Raw genomic sequence first — 25,298 nt, forward strand, 5'->3', positions numbered from 1 at the left:
GTGAGTCATATTTGAATTTTTTCTTTAATACTAAATCTTTTACTTCTTTGGTGCAGATTTCATGTGAAATCTGTGTAGACTTTAATGCCATAGTGGTCAGCAATAGGCATAACAAACTAATTTTAAAAGGTCTGTTGCCTGCCTCTTCTGCAGTTCCTTCTACATCAGGAACTGGGGAAGCCCCCTTGAGAAGTTATAAGGCTTTGGAGACCAGTTAGTCTAGAAAGCGCTCCCCTGTCCGATCTCTTTCTTCAGCTCCAAGTTTGGAGCTGCCTTCAAAAATAAAAAAGGCCTCGGATCGAACCTTGTTGAATCCTACTGCCCCTAAGTTCAAAAAGGTTAGAGAACTGATCCGATCACAAGCCCAGTCAGATCTTCTCAGATTTGGTCTCTGCACTTCTCTATAGAGCCAGTATCTCTGAGATTAAGATCTCCTTTTCTAATGGAAACTCCAAAAAAAACCTTCTCATTCAACTCAGCATCCTCCTCTGTCAGGTCTTCCCAGAGTCTTTCTGATCGTGATATAGATAGAATGATGAGAAAGTTCCTTAGAACTCAGATCCAGATGGGGGTCCTTCAGGCTCCATCCCCCATCGGATCTGTGATTCTGCAACCATCTACACACCCTATAGTGACTCTTTTTCCAATCTGACCTGTGGTTTTGGAGCTGTCAGATCCGAATATCCTGAGAATATTAAGAGACACTTCCCATTTTCTGGAATCACTCTTTGAAAAAATACATCCACTTAATGACATGGTGAATTTGGTAATGGCCACAATGGATGTGAAGAATTGGTTCATTGTTATTCCGAATAAACATGGCATTAGAGCGGTGAAAGAGTTTATGGAATCTAGTGGAAAAGTTGATCCTAACACAACAGTAATGTTATGCACATTATTGGAACTTATATTGAACAACAAAATGTTCCTATATGCAGGAGGATACTATTGGCAGAAATGGGGAGTAGCTATGGGCAGCTTGTGTGCCTGTAGCTACTCCAATACAGTGATGGTCAAATGGGAGCATGAATTTATACTTACTGTGCTAACCCATGGAAAAATAATATCATATACTATGGCCAGTTTGTGAATGATATTTTTCTTATGTGGAGAGGTGATGAACAAACCTTGTCTGACTTTGTGAGATATTTAAAATCTACATCTTTTTTTTGATTTTGAAGTAAACTCATCCACAGCAACAATAGATTTTTTGGATGTCAATTTGACCATCAATAGCAAGGGAAAGATTCATACCAGGGTACATCGAAAGGACTGCTGGAGGAATCATTTTCTCAACAGATCAAGTATGCACCCACGGCATATCAAGTCACATGTTGTGAAGGGACAACTTTTACATACATCTAGATTATGTACAGAAGAAGCAATATCTGAGCATAAATCTAAACAACTCCTGGAATGTTTTAAAGTAAAAGGCTACAAGGACAGGGTCATGAGCCATACTGTCACAAAAAGACAAGAACTGAGATGAACTAAGGGACGATCCTACTTCTCTAAGAGGAAGAAACTGGATGATGAGACTTCAACAGATTTGTATCATTCAGAAGAAACAAGTTACCTCAGATGTTTACTCACATATAGTAGTGATATTCCTGAGATATGTGATATTGTAAGAAAGAATTGGTGTATTCTGACCATGGATGAAGATTTGAAGAGAGTAGTAGGTGAGACTCCACACTTCTGTTTTAAAAATAAGAACTTGAAAAAGTTACTTTGCTATAAAAATGGGAATGTTCAAAAAACATATATATGAGTGTCAGGAAGGGCACTTTCCTATGTAGGAAATGCAAGGCTCGTACTTTTATTAACAACACTAATTCATTCATACAGCGCATCACAAATAGGACCTGTAGGATGAATAGTTATGTGGACTGCAATAGCAAGAACTTGATATACCTGGCCAGCTGTACTTGCTGTCAGGGTTTTTATGTTGGCAAGACAAATACATGCTTCAAGGAATGGATTCTCCATCATTTAAGTGACATAAGAAATAAAAATAAAAATAATGCACTCTCACAACACATAACATCAAATCTAGGGCACACATTTTATTTCATGACATTGGAATTAATACTGGATGAATTGAGAGGTGGAGATATTGTAAATAACACAGAAATAATAGAGACAAGGCAGATAGCTGACTTGCAAACTGACCAATGCTCGTGATTGAATGGTATAATCCCTTTGAAGCCCATACTGCGGCTGCAAAGATGACATTTCATTGGCTGATTACATTTTAAAAAAGAGGAATTGATTTTCTGTTATTTAGGAACTGAAGAAGGCCTTAAAAGGCTGAAAGCGCTTATCCAGGATTTTAACTTTTATTATTTTTTATACTGTTTTAACAATAAACCTTCTCTGTGGTGGCATCTCATCTTTTTGATTTTGAATATCCTGAAAGTTGAGGTGTCAGATCTGAGAATATTACATTCCTTGACTCCGACTCTTTCCCTGATCCATTCAGCTCCAAGCATTTCTGAGCAGAACAGGTCTCAGAGCTGAAGCATCGGCATTGGGTTCAGGGGGAAGACTTCGACTCTGAGGGTTTTGGAGCTATCGCTTCCATTCGGTGCCTTGACATTGGACATCTCGGGTCCGATTCCCTTCTCTGGGATAGAACCCAGAGGGAGTGGAAAATGACCTGAGCTGAGAGCTTCAGCTCTGGGAAGGCTGATTTCTGCTTCTCTTGGACCTTCTGTCTTCAAGGTAATGGAAAGAGTTTTCGCCAGTTCAAGGGATTCGTCAGCTATCACCACTTCAGATCCTATTCCCATTCCTCCTCTGGATTTGAGTGCTAAGTCTCATCATCTTATTCGACTGGAACAGCCAGTAAGAGCTTTGACAGTCCCTGCAAAGGGACTTCCCCTTTCTTCCCCTTTCTTCTGACACTTCTCCAGAGTATCCCACTGAAGATGTACCATGGAAGAAACTGCGCAAAAGAATAATTGACAGAGGACACTAATTTTGGTGAAGGGGAATGGCCCCCCAGATCACACCCGGACAAGATCTTCAGTCCACCTTCAGACAGGCAACATTGGTGCAGTGGGATTCCTGTAGATGCCATGGATGTTGCGGCAGCCACAAAAAAAGGAGCTAGCTGAACAAAGCTCCTCTGTCTGTCCCCCTAACAGAGAGTCTAAGGCTTTGGACAAATATGGAAAGTGAGTATATGCATCAGCGACTTTTGCTATTCAATCTCTGAATTACCTGGCACATTTTACTAGGTTATGAGAGACTTAATAAAGGAATTCTCTAACTCTACCCCTGGGGCCATGTTGGCAAAGGAAGTAAACGTTTATTCTTCATGAATGGCCACCCTACAATCTATATCAAACACATCCATGAAGTTACTCTCTCACAGGCCACGGATACAGGCATACCCATTAGGAGGCATGCCTGGATGTGCTTGCATGACTTTGCAGAGCCCTTTAAAGCATCATTCATCAATGCTCCTTTTGATGGATCTTCCTTTTTTGAGTCCACCATTAAAGAGACACTTTCCCATAGTGAACAAGATGGAAAGACTGTAATTGCCGTAGGAATCTGTTTTCCTACTTTGCAGAGATCTTTCTTAAGAAATCCTCATGGTGGTAGGAAAATGTGGTTTCAGAAATCTTAAGGGCCTTTTCAAGATTCATGCAGAGATTTTTCTCCCAGAAGCAGCGGGGGGGGGGGGGTAATTATAATAATGGAAGATGCCACCCATGTAGCAGAGGGGGTCCGTAAAATCAAATGTCTTGAGATACTTTCTTGGACAGACCCTTCCAGCATTCCTGAGTTGCCCGACTGTTCTTCTTAGGAGACAGTCAGGTGATGCTTGTCTTTGCACCTGGAAGCCTGGGCGGCCATCACAAAAGACACATGGGTACAAAGAATCATATCCAGAAGATATTTTATTCTGTTTTTACAAGATCCACCAAGGATAAGAAAAAGGCTTATCAATGTCCAAGAGGTCCCAATAGACCAAAGAGGATACGGTATTTACTCCAGGTTCTTTTTAGTGCTAAAGAAAACAGGAGACCCTAATTACCATAGGAATCTGTTTTTCTATCCTGCAGAGATCTTTCTTAAGAAATCAGCATGCTGGTAGGAAAATGTGGTTTCAGAAATTTCAAGGGCCTTTTCAAGATTCATGCAGAGATTTTTCTCCCAGAAGCAGCAGGGGGAAATAATTATAATAATTGAAGACGCCACCTATGTGTCAGAGGGAGTCTGCAAAATCAAGGGTCTTGAGATACTTTCTTGGACAGACCCTTCCAGCATTCCTGAATTGCCCAACCGTTCTTCTTAGGAGACAGTTGGGTGATGCTTTTCTTTGCAGCTGGAAGTCTGGGCAGCCATCACAAGACACATGGGTACAAAGAATCATATCAAGAGGATATTTTATTCTGTTTTTACAAAATCCATCAGGGATAAGAAAAAGACTCATCAATGTCCAAGAGGTCCCAACAGTCCAAAGAGGATATGGTATTTACTCCAGGTTCTTTTTAGTGCTAAAGAAAACAGGAGACCTGACACCCATCCTGGATCTCAGTTATCCAAACAAATTCATAAAGAACTCCAAATTCCGAGTGGTCATGTTTCAGTTAGTGCTACCATTACTCCAGAAAAGGAACTGGATGTGATCTATAGCTCTGAAGGATGCATACTATGACATAAAAATGAACAGAGGATGCAGAAGATTCCTTCGCTTCCATCTGGGAGCCAGTCATTATCAGTTCAGAGCCCTACCCTTTGGTCTTACCACAGTCCCCAGGGTGTTCACCAAATGTATGTCAGTGCTTGCAGTTCATCTAAGATGCATCAATTCAGGGTGTTTCCTTATTTAGACAACTGGCTTCTCACCGCATCAACCAGGCATCTATTGATAACAGTTAGAGACTATCTTCTTCAGTTGACTCGCTCTCTAGATATCACCATAAATCTTTCAAAATCCAACCTTCAACCAGTACAAGTCTTGGAATTTATAGGGGCTCACCTAGGCACAGTGAATCTTCAAGCATTCTTACCACAGAGTAGAATTCTTACTCTAAGGTTACATGTTAGTCAGGTTCTGCCTGATCATTTTTCTCCAGCCAAACTGATTTTAAGAGCTCTGTGATCGATGGCTACTGCAATCACTTTTAATACTAACATTTCACATGGGGAATCCTTCAGTGAACTTTACAAGTGCAATGGTCCATTCTGGCCCAACCCTTACAATTTCCAATAAAACTTTCCAGGGTATGCAAGGACTCGTTAGTATGGTGGATGCAATCCAACAAGATTTGCCAAGGTCGCCCCTTTATTCTTCCTCCACCCATTGTCACGTTGACCATGGACACCTCCCAGTTTGGGTGGGGGGCATCACTTAGGGTAGACTTTTCAAGGCATGTGGACCCCATTAGAGACTGAATTGCATATAAGTGTCCTGGAGATGAGAGAAGTCCTATTAGCATTGCAGGCCTTCCAGAACTCTCTCCCTCTAGAGACAATTGCTATTCAAACTGACAATATATCAGTGGTTTGGAACATCATCAAACGGGGGGAACCAGATCTTACAACTTTTGCTGAGAAGCAATGAGAGTTTGGCAATGGGAAATCTCATCCAACCACTTTCTTATAGCAATGCACATTCTTGGGAAACCAATTGTACTAGCAGGCAGGCTCAGCAGAACTATTCTGATGCCTCATGAGTGGTCTGTCAGTCAGTTGGTGGCAAACATGATTTTCCACCAGAGGGGTCAACCATGCAGCGACCTACTCACCTCTCCCCTCAATAATAAGTACAGCAAGTTCCTTGCTATAATCCACTCTCAGGAACAGTCACTGAGAGATGCTGTAGTTGACATCTATGCTTATCATCCCCTACCCCTAATTCCCAAGTTTCTTCAGAAAGCTTTCAGGTTGAAGAGCAAAGTAATCCTCATTGCCTCATTTTGGCCTCTGCAAATTTGTTTTCCCTTCCTACGGTCATCTAATATGCCTTCCATGGACACTGGACCCCAGTCCAGATCTCCTCTCACACCTGTCAGGCCTGACTTATGTGGACAATCCAGGCCTCAAATTGACCGCATGGTTTCTCCAATTCCAATAATGGCTAGACATTCCAGACTTTCCTCTCCTGTTTGAAGAATTTTGCTTCAAAAACCCTCTACAAGAAAGATTTATAAAAGTAAATGGAAGAGATTTTCCTTATGGGCTCAGCAGAGAGATTTGGATCCTTTCTGTGCTCTAATCCCTGCTGTTTTAGAATTTCTAACATTTCTTTTTCAAGGTGGGGCCAGTCATACCTCTCAACCTGGAAACATCAAAAAATCTGGACAAAGGCCCATGAATATAGGTACAAATCTGTACGCTGATTATCATAACAATTTGCATACATAATTATGTAGCCCCACCCACTCCAATGGAATTATGGGATAACTTTTAAATGCAAACTGAAGAACAGACAACCAAAATATCATCACGAAACACAAAATAAGAAGAACAATAGTCATAGTGTTTTATTTATGTTAATATTTGAACTTGTGCAAGACTAAAATACAATATTCTTTTATAAAAATGGCATGAGAATTTCAAGGACCCCAGAAAACATGTCAGCACATAATGTAGCCTTACATGCTTCTTCTCAGGATTAGCAAAATGAAACAGTAACCAACTCATCTCGAAGGGCACAACCTGGTTTTATCACTTCAGGGCTATCCTAATTACCAGGACTGGTATGAGAATTTCAAGAGGCCTCAGCAAAACTGGAAATTGTCAGTCTTTCAACATGTGTGTGTTTGGCTCCCTCCCAACCAGTGAAAATAAATTTCTTGTCAATTGACCATCATGTCTCCACAGCAGGCCTTCTATCTGGCTAATCTAATTTCCAAAGACATCACTACATCCAAAAGTGTCTTAATTTCCCTTATTCGTATATCATCAGACCCATTACTAAATATATGCCAAAAGATGCATTATATTTATCTAAATATATTACCCAGCTTGAGAGACCTCAGAAAGTCATAGCTAAAAAGATTGGAGACTTCAAAAACCTTAGTTATCAGAACAGACTGTCAAGCCCTCTCTCTCTCTATACTCACTCTCTTATAGCCTCCTCCCATGTGGAGATCTGTGTCTGACCTTTTGAGACATGAAAGATGCAACCCTTATTGACCACCTGTTCCTTCACAGAGCAAATGGTATAGCAAACATTCAGTTAAAAGGGACTAAACCTTTACCAACATATAAATAAAGACAAGTTGGTGTAATAAGATTCATATTCCAATGTGTCATGTACATCTGGGACAAACTTGCAATACATGTCAGGTTAGCACACTTGACACCTTCAAGTTAAACCCAGTTAATTGGACAGGCAACCTGAAATTCTTCTCCAGTCTACCCTGTCTTGCCTTTCTTAAAGGTAGAAGGAATTTCTGAACAGAAGCCTAGCAAAAAAAAAAAAAATCTTCAACTTGATTGCTTAGTATTTATCTACGAACCAGTGAAAAAAAAAGTCCTCATTTTTTGGTCATCATTCAGTCTACATGACTAAAGGTCAGATATTTAGATTATATTTTCAATACAACATGCTTGTTATTATTAACTGCATAAACTGACACAGGAGGCTACTGACACACAATGTAGTACATTAATTAAACTGAAAAAAAAAGTAATAAATAAAAAGATGTTAAACTATTCTGAGAGACCTGCCACATAACAGCACTCCAGTGACAGCAGAGTTCACCAAGGCATACAAACAGCATATATCAGTAACATACATACATACATACATACTAAAGGCCTAAATCTGCACTTTGCATCAAAAAATGCTAATCAAGCTGTTGGAAAGCCCTATTTCATAATGTAACAGACAATATAAATGTTGAACATGTGTGCAGTTGTACAAACGCGTGGCATTTACTAACTGAAGTATACAAATAATCAACCCAATTGCAAACAGATGAGTACTTATGAATGAACATCAGTCAAAAACAACCATTTAAAGTAAACTCTGTAACCTTACCGTACACTTGTAAAACACATGGACATCTACAAGCAAAATCAGCTAAGAAATGTTCTTACGTCTAAACACATTCCAATGCTTGGTTACAGGGAAAAACATCTATAACCTGAATAAAAATTGCGTATAAAATAAAGAGAAGCTGTGATCCGAAGACATTAAACTATATTTGTTCTTTTTTGCTCTGCACTAAGCAGATAAATATTTTTCTAACTCGTTAATGCAATTTTACTTGTGGGTTGCATAATTCTGCAATATCCGGCTTTTCATCTGTACTATATTCCACAATTGAACTCTTAGGCCCGAATTAAAAATCTCAGTTAGAATGACCGGGGCGAACTAAACCTAACAGCCTCTACTTCAAATGTGATTTTAAACTAAAGATCGTCATATCAACAGCTGATTTTAGAATACTAAATCTCTGCCAACATAGTGAAGTTCAGATTTTCAAAACCAAATCAATTAAATTATACTACCAGTTTAGTGGCAAAATCTCGTGTGTGTGTGTGTGTGTGTGTGTGCGTGTGTGTGTGTGTGTGTGTGTGTGTGTGTGTGTGTGTGTGTGTGTGTGTGTGTGTGTGTGTGTGTGTGTGTGTGTGTGTGTGTGTGTGTGGTGCCCCTCTCTTTTGACTCTCTCTGTTACACTTGCAGGGCATGAGAGATGTGATGACTGACAAGTGCTGACTGAGCTGGAATAAACATAATACATAAACAAACTCACTCAGCCCAGAGCAGCCCTCAGCTGAATTCCGACAGGCTGCTAGGCTGCTTACGAGGCTGATGTAATTGCCAGTGTGATGACGTCAGCCCAAAAAAAGCTGAAAACATTTTTTTTAAAAAGCCAGGAAATTCAGAAATTAAGGGATGCCACTTGGGAACCGTGGCACCCCATTAAATTGGACCTCAAAACCGGTAAAAAAAACAAGCAATTTGGTACGGTTGAGAGGTATGGGGCCAGTTTCTGTACTCCGGCTGCCATTTCGAATTTTCACGTCGGACATAATCCTTTCCCTTTGGCATCATCTAACCTGTGTAAGGCTTTTCGTAAGGGTACTTTTTTATTTAGGCCACCTATTAAGGACCCTATACCACCTTGGGATCTTACTTTAGTCTTACAGAGTCTAATGCAGTCACCTTTTGAACCCTCTGCAAAAATGGATCTCAAGTTTCTTTCTTGAAAAACAGTTTTTCTCATAGCCATAACTCCCACAAGGTGAGTCTCTGAACTCCAAGCACTCTCTTCAAAACCCCTTACTTAATCTTCCATAAGGACAGCGCTGCCTTACATACAAATCCATCTTTCTTACCCAAAGTTGCATCAGAAGCAAACATCAGTCAAGTCATCAATTTGCCAGTTTTCTTCCCTAATTTTAAGAATAAAGGAGAATACGTGCTCCATTCTTTAGATGTGCATAAACAACTTAATTTCCATCTTCATAGAATGAAAGGAATTAGGAAGACTGATCAATTATTCATTTACTTGGCCAAAAGCAAGTTGGGTAGGCTTGTCTGAAAAACTGCAGTAGCCAAATGGATAACTGATTATATTTGTCATGTGTACTCCTTGAAAGGTTGGATCTTCCCAAGACAACCAAAAGCTTATTCATCTAGGTCAATGGCTACGTCATCTGCTTTTTGGTCCAGAGCTTCCATAGATGATATTTGTGCAGCTGCCACTTGGTCTAAAGTTCATACCTGTGTGGCTCATTATGAATTGGACATCATCTCCAGGAATAGAGCTGCATTTGACACTGCAGTACTCCAGATCATCTTCTCTTGAGGATCACCCAAAGTTACTGTACCTGGGGACTCTGTCCCATTCATTGAGGAATGAATGAAAATGACAACACAGATACTTAAGCTACATACTTACCTTAACTATTCATCTGTGGTGTTCATTTTCTTTCTTCCTCAACTTCCCTCCCACCTTCCCGCTTCCTTGTCTTTGGGAATGACCTGATGGAGCTTGTCAGGAACCATTTTTCCTGTCTGACCCCCTGTTCTGCTCCATTACATCTTTTTTTTTTTTTCCGTCAGTGTTATGGTTATGTTACATTTTTCATACATAGCTTAGAGGCAGCAAACTTGATTCGAGGTAAAGCAGGGATCAGCAGCATTATGTGTAAAGGGAGGAACTAGAGAGTCAGATCCTAGACTGCAAAATAATTGGCTGAGTCGGATCCAAGGATTGGATCTGACCCCATTTGTTGAGGAAGAATGAAAATGAACAACACAGCTGCATAGTTATGGTAAGTACATAATTTAAATTGTTATCAATATACGTAACTATAACTACACAGTTTATGGGGAGATTGCTGCAGTTCTGGAAGGATAAACAGTATTGGTTAGAGCTGTTGTAGCTTTCTTTTTCCCTGATAATTTCTAATTGCATGAGCAGTCAGCCATTGCTGTCTTATCCTAACACTCTTTGAAGCTGAAACTCCTGTGTACAAAAAAAAAAAAAAAAGAGGCATTTTGATTCCATTTTACATCCAGGAATCAGGAAAGTGCTTTTGTTCTACTGCACTTAAACTGTACTTTTTTTCAGTGCATTCAAGTGGATGCTGTACTGTGTCTAGCTATTTAAATCAGTTTTGCGTGGCTTCTGTCATTTTTCTCCATTTTTATTCTTTTTCTTAGAATTTAAAACCAAAAGCTGTTTTTTTTTTCATTTTTTTATTTCCATTTCATCTATGTACAACACCCCCTTCAGCAAGTACCTCGCAAAGCACATGCAGCAGCTGGAAAGACCACAGAGGTTCCTTACCAGGAGAATCCAGGACCTCAAACATCTATCCTACACAGATAGGCTAAAAGCCCTATCCCTCTACTCAGTTTCATACAGAATCCTCAGGGGTGACCTCTGTTTGGCATATAAAGCAATCTCAGACCCCGCCTTGATGGGACTGCTGCATATCCACAAGTCAAGCACCACTCAGGCAACCTACATGTGCAACCTCAACCTGGTCTGTGACATCAATAGGACTTGTTGGCGGGACAGATTTGTGTCCCAGAGACTCCACATCTGTGGAACAGACTTCCTCTCCACTTCAAGCAGAGTACCGCATTATCCCTTTTTAAGCGCAACCTGGATAACTGGATGGGAAACTAAAAATATACCCCTGGGATTCCACCTATGTCCCTGCTGGACAGTGGCATAGGGTGCTGGCTTGTCTAAACATGGGCTAAACTCTTGGCTAGGCTTATAATGGCCTCAGGGCCAATAGCCTAGTAAATTCTTATGATCCTATGTTGTGCTGAGCTATGCAGCACTGCGCAGACATGTACTCAATAGATGCAGGCATTTGAAATGAAGTTTACTCTTAGCAAAACTAGACAGAGCCATGCTCAGTAGCATGTTGCTCTAAGGTGTTATCCCTTGCTTTGGGATCAAGTTAAATTGCTTTAGCTGTTTTTACCATAGTTAGAGCCCTACCAATATTTATTCATTATATACTGCAAATTTTTTCTACTTATATTTTTTATATTGCACTCATAAGAATTCATTCAAGCAAGTCAAATACTGTGCAGATAAGCCTTGTATCTTATATTTCTATACTCTTGGACTAAATGGATGGTCAGCCAGCTTGTCTTCCCTCATTTACTAGCTTCACAGCACTTGCTGTACTTGGGCAATGTAGCAATTACCTCTTACTCACAGAAATTAAATTTTACTTTCCTCGACTCAAACTGTCTGTGAAAAATGCAAATATTTATTTAAGATGGAGGCATTACTCTCATTTATGAAAACAGACTGTGATCTGTAAAAAAGTAATTGTCTAAGCCTCCAAGGTCAAACGAGAGTGGGATTCAGAAGAACTCAAGACCATGACACATATTACCACATCCGTAGTTGAGATTCACCAGGAAAAAAATCTTCCCAAAAGCAGTACACATAAACATCTAATAATAAAAATGTACTGGTCTTAGGTGTCCATATAGTCAGGCAAACAGACTCTATGCTCATAAGGCTGGACAAAAATATGGTCCCAAGATCTTTGGTGATGCAAAGGCTCTCAAAACCTTCAAACCAAACAAGTATGACTACTACATGATGTTGGCCCATGATGGTGTAAATGACCGGGCTTGCAAAATCTTGACTTGTATACACAGAGACATTTTTATGATCTTTGCGCATGTTACAAATTCAAGAATGATACTGAGGTTTTAAAAAAAATTATTTATTTAACAACAGGATAAATAAATTATGTCATTCAAGCGGGATTCAGGATAAATAAATTATGTCATTCAAGGGGGATTCAGTATATGTCGGCTTGGAATGATTTGCTGCACAGCTCTACTTGCTTCACCATGGATGGCTTGCATCTCTCATTCCAAAGCTTCCACATACTGGCTAAAGCCCTTTCTCTCCTCATAGTGCCTTTTTAGGCAGAGTCCAGCTAATGGAACTCCCAACCTTAAAAAAAAATAAAATAAAATAAATAAAAAAGGTGACAATATCAGGCTTGTGCTGCTCACCGATAGGAGTCTAAATAATAAATTGCCTGACCTTGACAACCCTCTATATTTTAATCATATTCATGTGTATAGTATTACTGAAACTTGTTTTTTAAAACGGTAGAAAGCACTCCCTCTATACCAGGGTTTTGCACCTACCACACCTTTAGAACTGGTGGAAAGTGCTGTGTAGTATCGATATTTGTTAAAGACCACATTACTTCAAGGCAGATTCCTAGGGACCCACAAACAGAACTTATTCAAGTGAAAAATCACACTAGGTAGAACCAACTGTTAGATCATAGCTTGTTACAGGACCAGCTCAATCCCTCTTGAAAACCATGTTCAACTTCTGAATACAATGGAAGAGCTTCAAATACATAGAAACTTCATCATCCTGGAAGACTTAAGCTATCCTTCAATAAACTGGGGTACCTATACCTCAAATGTAAATTATGTCAACAAATTCCTTGATTTCACAAACAGAAACTCCCCGAATCAATCAAATAACCCACTAGAGAACAAAATGTTCTTGACATGACATTTCCAAATGTAACATCTTTATGCACTACCCAGTGGCATACCCTTCCCAGATAAGTCTGATCACAAACTGATAACCTTCTCCTTTTAAATCCTCAAACTTTCAGATGTTAATTTCACAGTATTAAAATACTTCAAATGTACTAACCTACTACAGATTTACAGTGAAGTCTCAAAACTCAAGTATAATTGTTAACTTCTAAAATGTTGACATGGCTAATAGTTATATTAATAATTTCTGTGCTCACCTAGATAAATGTATTAGCATGACAATTCCTACCAGAACCAAACAAAATGGGAAGTTCAAGAGCAACAGCCTGCTAAGCCACATGCATAAAGAATACAATAAAAAAAAATCTTAGACTATAGAGCAAAATGAGAGACCTACAAGTCAAGGTCAGGATCAAAAAATTATTGAAGGGACTGAAAAATACCATCAGGAAAACAAAGGCATCTCATGAACTTAGTCTAGAATCAGAAGCTAAGGATAATTACAAACTCTTCTTCACTTATGTCAAGAAATTTAAAAAAAATTAACATCCAATATTACTACAAACTTATTCAAAATGACACCACTTACATGGATTCAGTAGATATAGCAAATGTATGAGCTAACAAATTCGGTGCAAATTTCACCCTCTAGGCAATAATACAAAACCCACATTTTCCAAAGAATCTCAACCCCCCTCCCCCCATCATCACAAAAGAACGCTTACTAAAGGTACTTTCCAAAACAAAAAAATACATCCTCCACAGGACCTGATAACATATCTGGCTGCCTGCTGAACAGCACTTAACATGAACTAGTGGACCTGCTTCTACAGCTATTGAAAGTGAGCTTAGTGACTTACTTTGCCTCAAGGTATAATGCACAGTAGATGTCCTTACATTCATAGCTGCAGTATTCATTACTTGCGAGATTCCCTACCATGAAGCCTATCATTACTTTAAGGTACACTGAACATCACCTACACAGGGTGTCCTTGCCTTCTAATCTTTCTTTTATGTCCAAGGTGGTTAATGAATTGTCACTTAATCAGTCTTAATTTGCCTGCTTTTTTCCCCTCTCTGCAATCTGACAGTGAGAGGGTGGGGCATACCTTAGATGTGCATAGACAGCTCAGATTTTATTTGGATAAGACTAAAGGTATCAGAAAATCTGATCAGTTGTTTGTTTCCTTTCATCCTAGGTCTTTATGATTGGCTGTTTCCAAGCAAACTACTTCTACTTGGATTTCAAAGGCTATTTCTTTTTGTTACACTTTTCAAGGCGAGAGCCTACCTTCTTCTGTAAAGGCTCATTCTAGAGCTGTGGCTTCTTCTGTTGCTTTTTTCAAAGGTTCACACACTAGTTCTATTATTGAAGCAGCTACCTGGACTTCTGTACATACCTTTACCAAAAATTACAAGTGTGCAAGGCCATGGAACGGGTTGTAACTGACCTGATAAGCTGTGAAATTAAAATCTTATAAGATTTGACCCAATAGCACTTTGGCTTTGTTAAGAGTAGATCATTTCTAATTAATCTTGTAAACTTATTTGAGAGAGCAACACAAATCATGAACAATGGACATGTTGCCCATACATAATATCTTGATCTTGCCAAAGTATTTGATACCATACCACATGCTAACATAATTAACAAGCTAAATGTGCTCCAGATTGATCCCTGTGTAGTCAGATAGAAAACTGGCTGAGAGACAGAGCCCACACAGTGAGGGGAGCAGTAACTACTATTTGGTATATACTTCTCTGATAAAATGGGGATAATTGGTTAATCAAGTTTGTAGATGATTGAAAGTTGGGTGTCATTCTCAAATCCCCTTCTGACCTTCAGAAACTACAACTTGAACTCGCATCTTAGTAGGTGGTGTACAGAAAATGTGCAATATTGTTGCATTTAGTAATGTGTTTATAGTATAGATAGCACCCCAATCTAAAATGAAGATCTAAAAAAAAACTTCAAACATGGATAGATAATTCCCTTTGCTTTAATCATAATGTTGCAGCAGTGGTTAGGAAATCCTCCTAGATGGAGCAACTGATTACAAAGTATATCTCCTCTAGAGCCAAAGAAGTCCTTACTCATCTATATTCTCCACTGATAAGGTCCATCATGGATTACAATGCCCCTTTTGTGATTTATCTTACTAGATATACTAGGCATTTTTTTGTGATTTATCTTACTAGATATATTAGGCAGTCATATAAGGATCTAGTGACACAAATATGAATAGCTTTTGGATTGTCCAAGGGGTTCTGAGTGGGACTGGATATTCACAGAATCACCCCTGGCATAACTGGCCTATCACTCTTTGAAAAAGTGAGGAAAAGTCTCAGAGTGGATAATGGCAAGGCGTAAATGGCCACATGGCCCAGTTGCCTTGTGCATTGTGAGATTTATGTGATTTCTATGCAGTATTGCAGTTGTACTGCAATTTCTTGGAAAAGACAGACTTTTGTTAAGCACCCCCTCATTACTATTATGCTCTAGTCTTATGCTAGAGTAACAACCACGGAAGATGAGTGGGAGATACAAATGGATGTAAAAGCTTTTTAACAGCCTGGAAGCCATTGTGAATAAAGTGCTTAACAGCTTTCAATGCCATTTGCGCTTTGCTGACACTCTTATGTGGTGGTTGCTGTCTGTGTGGCAGAAATAATTGTGTAATGGCTTTTAAAGATGTAAAATGCCTCCTGACATTTCAAATGGTTACCGTATAAAACACTTACAACTCCTACCTCTTTTCTCTAATCTTTGTGGTACATCAGTGCAGGTAAATATTGTAAGGAGCGTGTCAGTCAGTGCAGAGGATTAAAGTTATGAGCTGTTAACAAGCTTATCTCCAGTGTTTGATTCTTCTAGCCTCCATTTACCTACTGAGTGTCTCCGAGCAAGTCTCTTAACCAGACAGTGCTCCCAGGACGAGTCTGAAAAAGACCAATGTGGAACAGTGGTCTAGTCTGGTTAACTAATATTAATCAGTCAAGTAAAATGCTTTAAAACAGGAAAAGTGGTTAGCAACTGAATAAAAAGACCAGAGAAGTCTGAAAACAAACAAACAAAAATACTCTTGTCTGTCCTGTTGTTGCAGTTTTTTTGTAATATAGCAATGGAAGTGTAATGATCTGGTAAAGAAACAGATGATGCAACAGATGTTGTTGCAGAGTGGCTGCATACTGGTAGTGATCAGGAGAAAGTAAAATAGATGAATCAGTTTATGTTTATCATTACTCTATTCTATGACCTACAGGTTGCTGACAGTGACTGTTTGTTTTGCTTTCAGGAATGTACCAGCCCCTGCTGTAATGCCAACAACTGTACATTAAAAATGGGTGCAGAATGTGCAGATGGAATATGCTGTCATAACTGCAAGGTTGTATATTTTTATTTTTTGTTATTCACAACATTATTCATAAATGAAGAAGTACAAAGAGACTGCTTGATAACAGCTTACATAAAGAATCTCTCTGTAATTTAAATTTTAAACTACTGCTAGTTTCATTGATGGTTAGGAACTTGTACAGGAAGGCAAACAGAGGTTCTACATTATGAACGCTCTGGAATAATCTGTTTTATAGCAAATATTGTCGACTACTACAACTTTCAAGAATTAGATTTAAAAATTCCAGAAGCCTGCTCTTGTTCTTATTCATAGGATTATAGGAGTTACAAGGCAAGTAAATCGAGACCATTTGTTAAAGACACCTGACAGATAACTTATCCTGTAATTTAAACAGTGCATTCTAAATGTTACTCAGGGGAACTAAATTCCTTAAACTATAATTTTGGTAAAATGAAAGTCTTAGATCTGGGCTAAATTAGATAGAAAATTAAAAAGTAATCAACCTGCCTTTTGGGTGCAAAATATAATCTCTAACTTTCCTTTGCGGGATGCAGATTTAATATTTAATGTTACAAAGCAATGCAAAGAATTAACAGGGATAGAAATGTTTCCATCTTGCCTTTTTTCACAATTAGTAAAGTTTCATCTTATCTATAATAGTTTGTACATAGTGCAGTTTATTCCTACAGGAATCGTAATGTCATTATACATGCCCATACTTGTCAACTGTACAGATTTTCACAGAATGTCCAGATTTTTGCCTCAGATTTTTGATCTGTTACTCATCCACTTTCTGGCAAATCTTTGAGTAATAAAGTCAGAAAATAATGGCAGACATTAGAGTTTCAGATTTCATACCATTCAGAAAATTCATGTTAATGCAAAACCAATTTGTCTACCAAGTGTCTAAGTTTGTAAGAGGAATATTCAAAACTTGTTCCTATTTTTGGGCTTTTGTCCTCCCATTATTAATGGCTTTGACCAGATTTATTGCTCTAAGAGGTTGAGAGGTATGCACATGGTTATGTGTAAAGCAGATGAGGTTTAAAGTATGGATTGCTTGATGCTGAATTCCTAAGACCCTGTTATCCATAGGAATCACAGCTATAAAGTTTCTCTTTGCATGTAGTGATTCATTTAGGCAAGCTTTTCTCATTTCTGTTCAGGTGTGACCATAGCGTTAGTATATGTAAGTAAGAAAGTGTGGGGGATGGGAAGTGCATGCCCTTCTGTGGCTTCTGTTTACTGTCATACACAGTTCTTACAATCATTCTGAGTGTGTATTCTCTACAATCACAAATATAGTATTCATAAATGATTCTACAAAATCAATATGTAATCTTCTCTAACATCCTCCCACAAACTTCCATAGTGAATTATGCATGGCTTAACATTTTCTGATTTAACTGGCATGGCAGACATTCTTTACACATTTTGTCAACCATTTCATCAAGCACTGGCTACCACACATGACCTCTGGCTAGTGTCTCCATTTTTGCAATACCAGCATGACCTACATGAAATTTTTCAAATAAAGCTCTTCAAAATTTCCAGTGAATGATTTTTTTGAGACATCCCACAGAGCATGATCTTTATCTACTGAAACCTCAAATATCCTTTTAAGGAACATTTTTAAACCATATTCTACTTTTGGAGACTTTTTCACCAGACTGATTTTGTCCTGAAAGAGTGGGCGACAGTCATCACTCCTCATAAAGGGAGACCATCTACTGACCCAGAAAATTATAGACCAATTACTTTGACTAGTCTTATATGTAAGGCCATGGAAAGAATAATCATGGACCTCATAAATAATGACACTGGAATCCTCCAAACACTAGACCTGACCCAAGTCATCTTTTTCAAGCGCAGGTCATGCCTACTGAATCTGGTAGATTTCTTAGAGACAGTCACTAAGGCCATGGATGAGGGTAAAACAGTACATACTGACTACCTTGACCTGGTCGAGGCATTTGACACAATCCCCAAGACAGGTATTATAAATAAACTTACAAAACTGGGCACAAATCCGTACATCACCAGATGGATAGTCAGTTGGCTCATGGACAGGACACATGGTTAAAGTGGGTGAGTCCAGATCCAGCAAGAGGCCAGTTACTAGTGGTGTGCCGCAAGGCTTAGTGCTGGGACCACTCCTGTTCAGAATATACTTCTGTGAAGTCAAGGCTAATGTAGAAAGCCTCTGGATGACAAAGTTTGCCAATGACTGCAAGCTGGGGACAATCATTGAATCCTCCAACAATGTAGATATCATAGGATCATAGGAGTTTACAAGACTATCGACCAGGAGGTCTTTCCAAGCCTAACCATTTAATCTCAATGTAATACCATAGATATGCTAGTCAATACCCAGTATTGTATTTAGTAATGACTATCGATGTCTAGGAGGGTTGTGGGCACTACCCCGATAAGAATTGCCTCATCCACTCGTCCAGGTTCCTTTAGAATAGTGGCTGAGTGTGACAGAAATCATATTACAAGCTACCTTCAGTTATTTCAGAAGACTGAGCTGTCCATATAAAGAGGCATATCAGAATCCAGATAAGTCCATATAAACCAGCTAAGAGGCATATCAGCATCCAGATAAGTCCATATAAACCAGCTAAGAGGCATATCAGAATCCAGATAAGTCCATATAAACCAGCTGTTTGCTGGTTAATTTCAACATATTGTTACTTGTAGTGGAACCAAATTTATTTCAGAAGAATGCTACTTGAGACAAAATGGGATAGTGCATTTAACCAGTTTACCATGACATCCAGAAACTACTGATTTAGCTGTTATTTGTATAGAAATTAGAAACAGAGATGCAGTTGTAATTAAATACTGTACTAGAAAGTGTGAATACAATTCTACTTTTTCTGTTTCAGTGCAGGACACCACCACATTGTGCTACAGTACAATCATTTGTAGAATTGTTTTTCAAAAGATACTTCAGCTTCAGACTAAACGTGATGCTCATTGTCAGGAAGAGTGTGCGAAAGAAACATCCTGCGTTAGAAACATGCTAGAATAAAGGCCTTAAATAAGGATGATTTAGTGTATCTCTGAGATACCATTGGGGGAGATCCTAAATGTTTTCCAGGTATTTCTCTGAAAACAAAGATCTGCTTTCTTTTGGAGTTCAAATAATTGATTTAGGAATTTCATACAGGATACATATTGACTAGCCAAGACAAAATTTATATGTAAGGATACCAACAATTCTGAAGAAGAGAATTAATTTGTAATTGAACTGAATTATGGTTATATTGATGTGCCATCTGTGAAGTTTCCAGTTTCTACCCAAACGCCCGTCATACAAATGAATGTAAAGCTTCTGATCACCAAAAATCCTTTTTAGCATTAACAAAAAAGTAAAATCAGTTTTTTCACAGACATGAATAATATAAACAAGCCTTTAGGTTAACAAACAATTAATTTAGTAAAATGGAACCATTTAATTGAAGAACAGTTTGATGGCTTGAAAGACGTTGCCAACCTGTTTGCGTAGATGTAACCTTTTGGTGCCAAAGAATCTTTATCTGGACAGAGAACATAAAGGGTTAGAAAGCATCGTCCTCTATTATCTTATAATTGGTAATTAAACTGTTTTGTATACCATTACTGATTTCACTGTCTCTTCACTATAGATAACAAAATACCATTTTACCAAAGTAAACTGAATAAGTATATCTTCTGAGCTGTGTTTTTAAGTGCAGGATTTCTATAACAGCAAGCATGTATAGGAGATGAAGATCAAAAGATGTTGATTACAGTTGTAATTTTTAATACGTACTCCATAATAAAGTTGCTTCAAACTGTATGCTTTGGCTCTATGTGTTTCTTTAAAGTATTCAGCACTTTGTAAAATTGAAGATTAGAAATATACTGAAATTGTAGTTTGGAGAATCATTCAATAAGGTGAATAGTTGTATTTTAATGACTCAGTCTGGCACTGAGTGAGAATACTTGTATATGCTTTGGAATTAGTAACTTTTTTCTTTTCAAATTTAACAGCTGAAAACACCTGGAACATTGTGTAGAGAACCTTCTGGGCCATGTGACCTCCCTGAGTACTGTACTGGCACATCAGAGTTCTGTCCAGCTAATTGTTATCAACTGGATGGCTCTCCTTGCTTGAATGGACTTGCTTACTGCTACAGTGGCATGTGTCAGACATTTGAGTTGCAGTGTTCACAGCTATGGGGAACAGGTAAGAAATTCCTTAATAAAAACTCAAAACTGATGTAAACAGTAAGTTAATTTTCCTGTGACTGCTGATGCTCCAGACTGATGCTCCAACTTTGGTTTCTAGCAATGTTTTTGTTTCTCAACTACTCAGAAATAGATTAAGATCATATTTCTGCTCTACTGCTAGTACAATTTGTGATTTTCTTACAAAATAAGGATGACTGGAGTCAGTAAATAATAACAGGCGTTTGAGTTTCAAACTTCATATCCATCAGAAATTGCATGTTAATTCAAATTGTATTATTTTAGCAGTTTTCTAAATATACAAATTCCAATTTTTAAAATGTATCCGTAATTTTTGGTATTCCTCTTGTACTATTTTTTTTTTTTTTGGATTTGTCACAAAAAGAGGTAAGAGCTATGTATCTTTCTTTGTTTCTTTTTCTTTCTTTCTTTCTCTGTCTCTGTCTCTCTCTAACCCTCTGTCTATTTATATATAAATATATATTTATGGTTTCCATTAGACTGGTCAGTTGTGGATAAGACTGACCTGTGTATGGTCGATACTTGTACAGTAAAGGATGATCCCTGGGGAAGGGGGAAAGATTGTGTGATCTTGGAGGAGCATGGGTGTAGAGGAGATTGTTCTATCAAAAATACTTTGTTTTCCTGTAGCATGTTCCGAGGAGTAACTTTGGTGCAAGCGCAGATGGGTGTCAGCATTAGCATTTCACCTTTATTGGGTCTCCATTAAGCATGCTGACCTAATTTTAATTCAATGAATGTGCCTAGCTACATATATGGATCTAGTTTAATCAAGCAAATTTACGTTTCATCGAAATGTAAACTCGCTGCCACACTTACGCAAAAGTGCAGTTTTTTTCGTGCAAAAAAAATCAAAACCTAAACCAAAATAAAAAAGGTACACTAAGCACACTTATGCAGGGGGGGCAAGCCCCCCTGCACCCTCCATGTGGGGAGCTGCATCCCCCCACCCTACTTTAATATTCTCACTCCAGGATCACACTACAGTGGGGAAAAGGGAATATTCCCTTATACCCACTGTACTACAATCTCAGCAATAGTTTGCTTAGTTGTACATCAACACTAAACGTTGATGTACAACTAAGCTTACATGCAAACTGCATGTTTTTACTTCTTTTCTCTCTTTTTTTAAGTTATTTTTCTTACACAAAAGTGCATTTTTGAAGAAATGCACTTTCATGTAACTGAGGTCACAAATTTATGTTTCGATGAAATGTAAATTTGCTTGATTAAAGTAGATCTATATATATATATATATATATATATATATATATATATATATACATATATATATATATATATATATATATATATATATATATATATACACACACGTGTGTGTGTGTGTGTGTGTGTGTGTGTGCGCGCGCACATACATACATGTAGTTTAACTTCATGGATACCTAACTGTGGAGAAGTCAGCAACTGCATAGACTGATCTACTGGTGTCCATTATCAGTTAATTAAAAAAAAAACAACTGTGTACCTCAACATAAAGATGCTTTGCTATACAGGTCTTTCGAATGAGGTCCATTTTGGATGGGTTTGACTGCCACTTGGAACAAAGGATTAAGGAGCTGTTAACAAGCTGTTTCCTGTGGTCTAGTGCTCAAGGATTTAATTCTCTCAGCCTCCACTGTTTTACTCTGAGCAAGTCACTTAAACAGACAGTTTCCTCAGCCAAATTTGAAAAAGGTATGTGGAGACCGCTACTCTACCGCAGTCAACTAATATAAATAAATAACAAATAGATACATAAAATAACTTAATTCAAACAACATGCTCCATAATCCAAGTGCTTTATTCTTTTGTGAAACCATGCTGGTCAGAATTCTGTCCAAAGGTGTCAAAACAACATCAATTGTTCAACACTGGCTTTCTCTACAATTTTGGAGAGTAGAATAAGATGTCAGATTTGTCTAAAGGTCTCAACTTTGTCCTTGGGACCTGATTGTAGAGCGATATGATGTTAGCTATATTGTATAAATCAGGAAATATACCTGATTTCATAAAGTACTAAAAATGTGCTACACTGGTTGTGCAAAAAAGTCTCCCAGGCTCTGAGAAATTTAAGGAAAGTGATCACATGCTGCCCGATCACATTATGATATTTCTTTGAGTCACTTATTCACTTCAGAGGGGTACATGTCTGAAATTAAAATGAATGCAAAAATATGCTTTCAACTATTTTTACAGCTGCTTCATAGTGGTCATTAATTTTTGTGGGCTGTTGACTAAAGACTTGTGCATAGTTTTCTGCAATGTCATTGTTGTAACAGGGATATTATAAGGTGACATTTACCCCTGTTAGCCAAGCTCTTATTTCTCTCCAAAACCTTTATTTTTCATACCGGAGATATTGTCTAATTTTAGGACAATACAGTGAAAAATCCTGAAGTGGCACCACGGCTGAGGCTGTATAGAAGAACAATTGGAGCATAAAAGTAAAACGTACTTTATTTCAGAGAACAAACAAAAAGGCCTGAGTACAGTGATAAGCGCTTTCGGCCAGACTTCGCTTTCATCAGATCATATTGTACAAAGGTCCTCAGTGTTCTACCACTGAAAACACTGCCACATTATGGAAATAGTCTTAGAGAAACAGAATCCTTGACAAAAAATTTGGATAACATGCTCTCCTCTGAATCAGAATTCTAAGGAGAAAAACATGTATCTGTCCCATCACATTCCTCTCCAGACTGAATATCTTGGATATCTTCGGGAAAAGAGGAATCACTTTTTCTCTTACATAAGCCAACTGATAAGGAGGGTCAATACTGTACAAGACTCTGAGCCAGACTTAAAAAGCTGCTCTTTTCCAGTGAAACTGGAACAGGAGAAGATATATGTTTAATTTTCTGTTTCTTTTTGACAGGAAAATAAAGGAAAACATAATTTTAATGGCAGCAACAGTTTCCCCAGGGATGGGCACAATGTTCTGATTAAGAAGGGGCACCTTCTCTGTCTTCTTCTCCCAAAACCAACAAAAGTGGCTTTCCTTTGCCCACTAAAGAGTCCCCAACAGACACAAAGGACATTGATAACCCCTGTCCATTCCGGCAACACCAGAGAAAAAGGTAAAGCTGAGTCACCTGAGGATCTAGCTTTGGCCACAGTAGAGTCACCCACCTGCGGCTGAAGCAAATTGTTAGCCTGCTGTGGTGGCAAATGCCGTTTAATTAACTTTTTCTTTTTGTGGCTGGAAGAAGGACTGACCACGACACTGATAGTTTGTTCCATGGTGAAGCTGAAAATGGTGTTTCTTTTCCAGGAGAAGCTAAGAAGCACAAGCCAGTAAAATTTCAATAGTAGTATAAAGTCACTTTTCCCAATAAAAATGGGTTAAAGTGCATTCTAATATACTCAAAAAGTAATTTAACACACATTTTTCCAAAAAAAAATGTTTGTCAACTTTTAAAAGTGCTTTCATGTTGTAAAAGTACAACTAAGTCACATGATAGTCAATGAAAACACATATTCCTTGCATAAAAAATACTTTCCTAAACAGCAAAGTAAATTTAAAATTAAAAGTAATATGTAGAAGTATTTCAAATAAGGTAAATAGAAAGGAGAGCGTCAGGCAGGTTATCCACACTTAACGTTTACAATAATTCTACAGTTCTAGGTAAGTTATCGGTTGACCAAAGAGTTTTTAAGCATTATCAGCTTTACAAAGTTGCTTAGTAAACCAGATGTTCTAAACTATACCAAATTTACAATGTTCCACACCTCGGCCAATAAATCCCCTTATACAAATTCAGCAACGTTCACTTCACCTCGTTTCACTTACGAAAAAACGGATCGACCAAGGCAAATAATTCAAAAGCTTTAGCTTTATTAAAATACAACAGATTGGCAAGCGCTTTCACCCGTAGGCTTCATCAGGCCACAAATAAAATATGCATTCAGGTTAAATTTATATATTAATCCATATTAACGTCACTTCCTTTAATTAATATAACTCTCTACTCGCCTTACTAGGCTTGTGCATCTTTCCATATATAATATAAGGAACAGGTCAATTTAAACAACTTTCAAAAAAGCAATCAACACTCTAAATACTTCGTGAATATTTGCAGAAAACCCATGCACGTAAATAAAATTGCTATTTATCTAATAAAAAAAAAAAAATATATATATATATATATATATATATATATATATATATATATATATGAATAAACATACAATTTCTCATTTTAACGCATTTCACATATTCAGCGCTTAGCATATATATGCTGTATATCTAGGTCCAACCTAAAAAATTAGTAATAATATGCGCTTTAACTGAATATCTATTTAAAGGCAATGTTAAAAGTGCATATCTCTTAAGTACATATATAATACAGTGCCACAATATTCATTAAAATAAGACAAAGTGATAAATAGATATTTATAATACTTATATCAAAAAATATATAAATATATATAAAAATTTTAGAAATCATTTTATATTAAAAGCTTATCATTTTAAAACATTGAGCATTAGGCATAAAATTCATACTAACTAACCATAGCTCAGTCGTGTACCTATGGCTATAATGGCTAATTGGGAGAATGAACATTTATTTACCTTGGAATCTTACCAAAAACATGTTGTATTTTATGTTCGGTTTGTAGATGATTTGTTCCTTATTTGGAAATCAAATGAGGAACAGTTAAAAACCTTTGTTCAGGAGATTAACTTATTAACAGGATTTTTGAAATTC

At 37.7% G+C, this 25,298-nt stretch overlaps 1 protein-coding gene across 1 annotated transcript in view; it reads left to right on the plus strand.

The window, feature by feature from the left end:
* ADAM19 (ADAM metallopeptidase domain 19) overlaps window positions 1–25,298 on the plus strand; it is a 1,509,956-nt gene that overhangs the window by 1,100,128 nt on the left and 384,530 nt on the right. The window contains exons 13-14 of the mRNA XM_044069332.1: window positions 16,291–16,380; window positions 20,371–20,566. Coding sequence (XP_043925267.1) covers window positions 16,291–16,380; window positions 20,371–20,566 — 286 coding nt within the window. The remainder of the gene's footprint in view (window positions 1–16,290; window positions 16,381–20,370; window positions 20,567–25,298) is intronic.

The sequence above is a fragment of the Protopterus annectens genome, chromosome 4.part0 (assembly GCF_019279795.1).
Source record: "Protopterus annectens isolate FY-2018-M chromosome 4.part0, PAN1.0, whole genome shotgun sequence".
Lineage (NCBI taxonomy): Eukaryota > Metazoa > Chordata > Ceratodontiformes > Protopteridae > Protopterus > Protopterus annectens.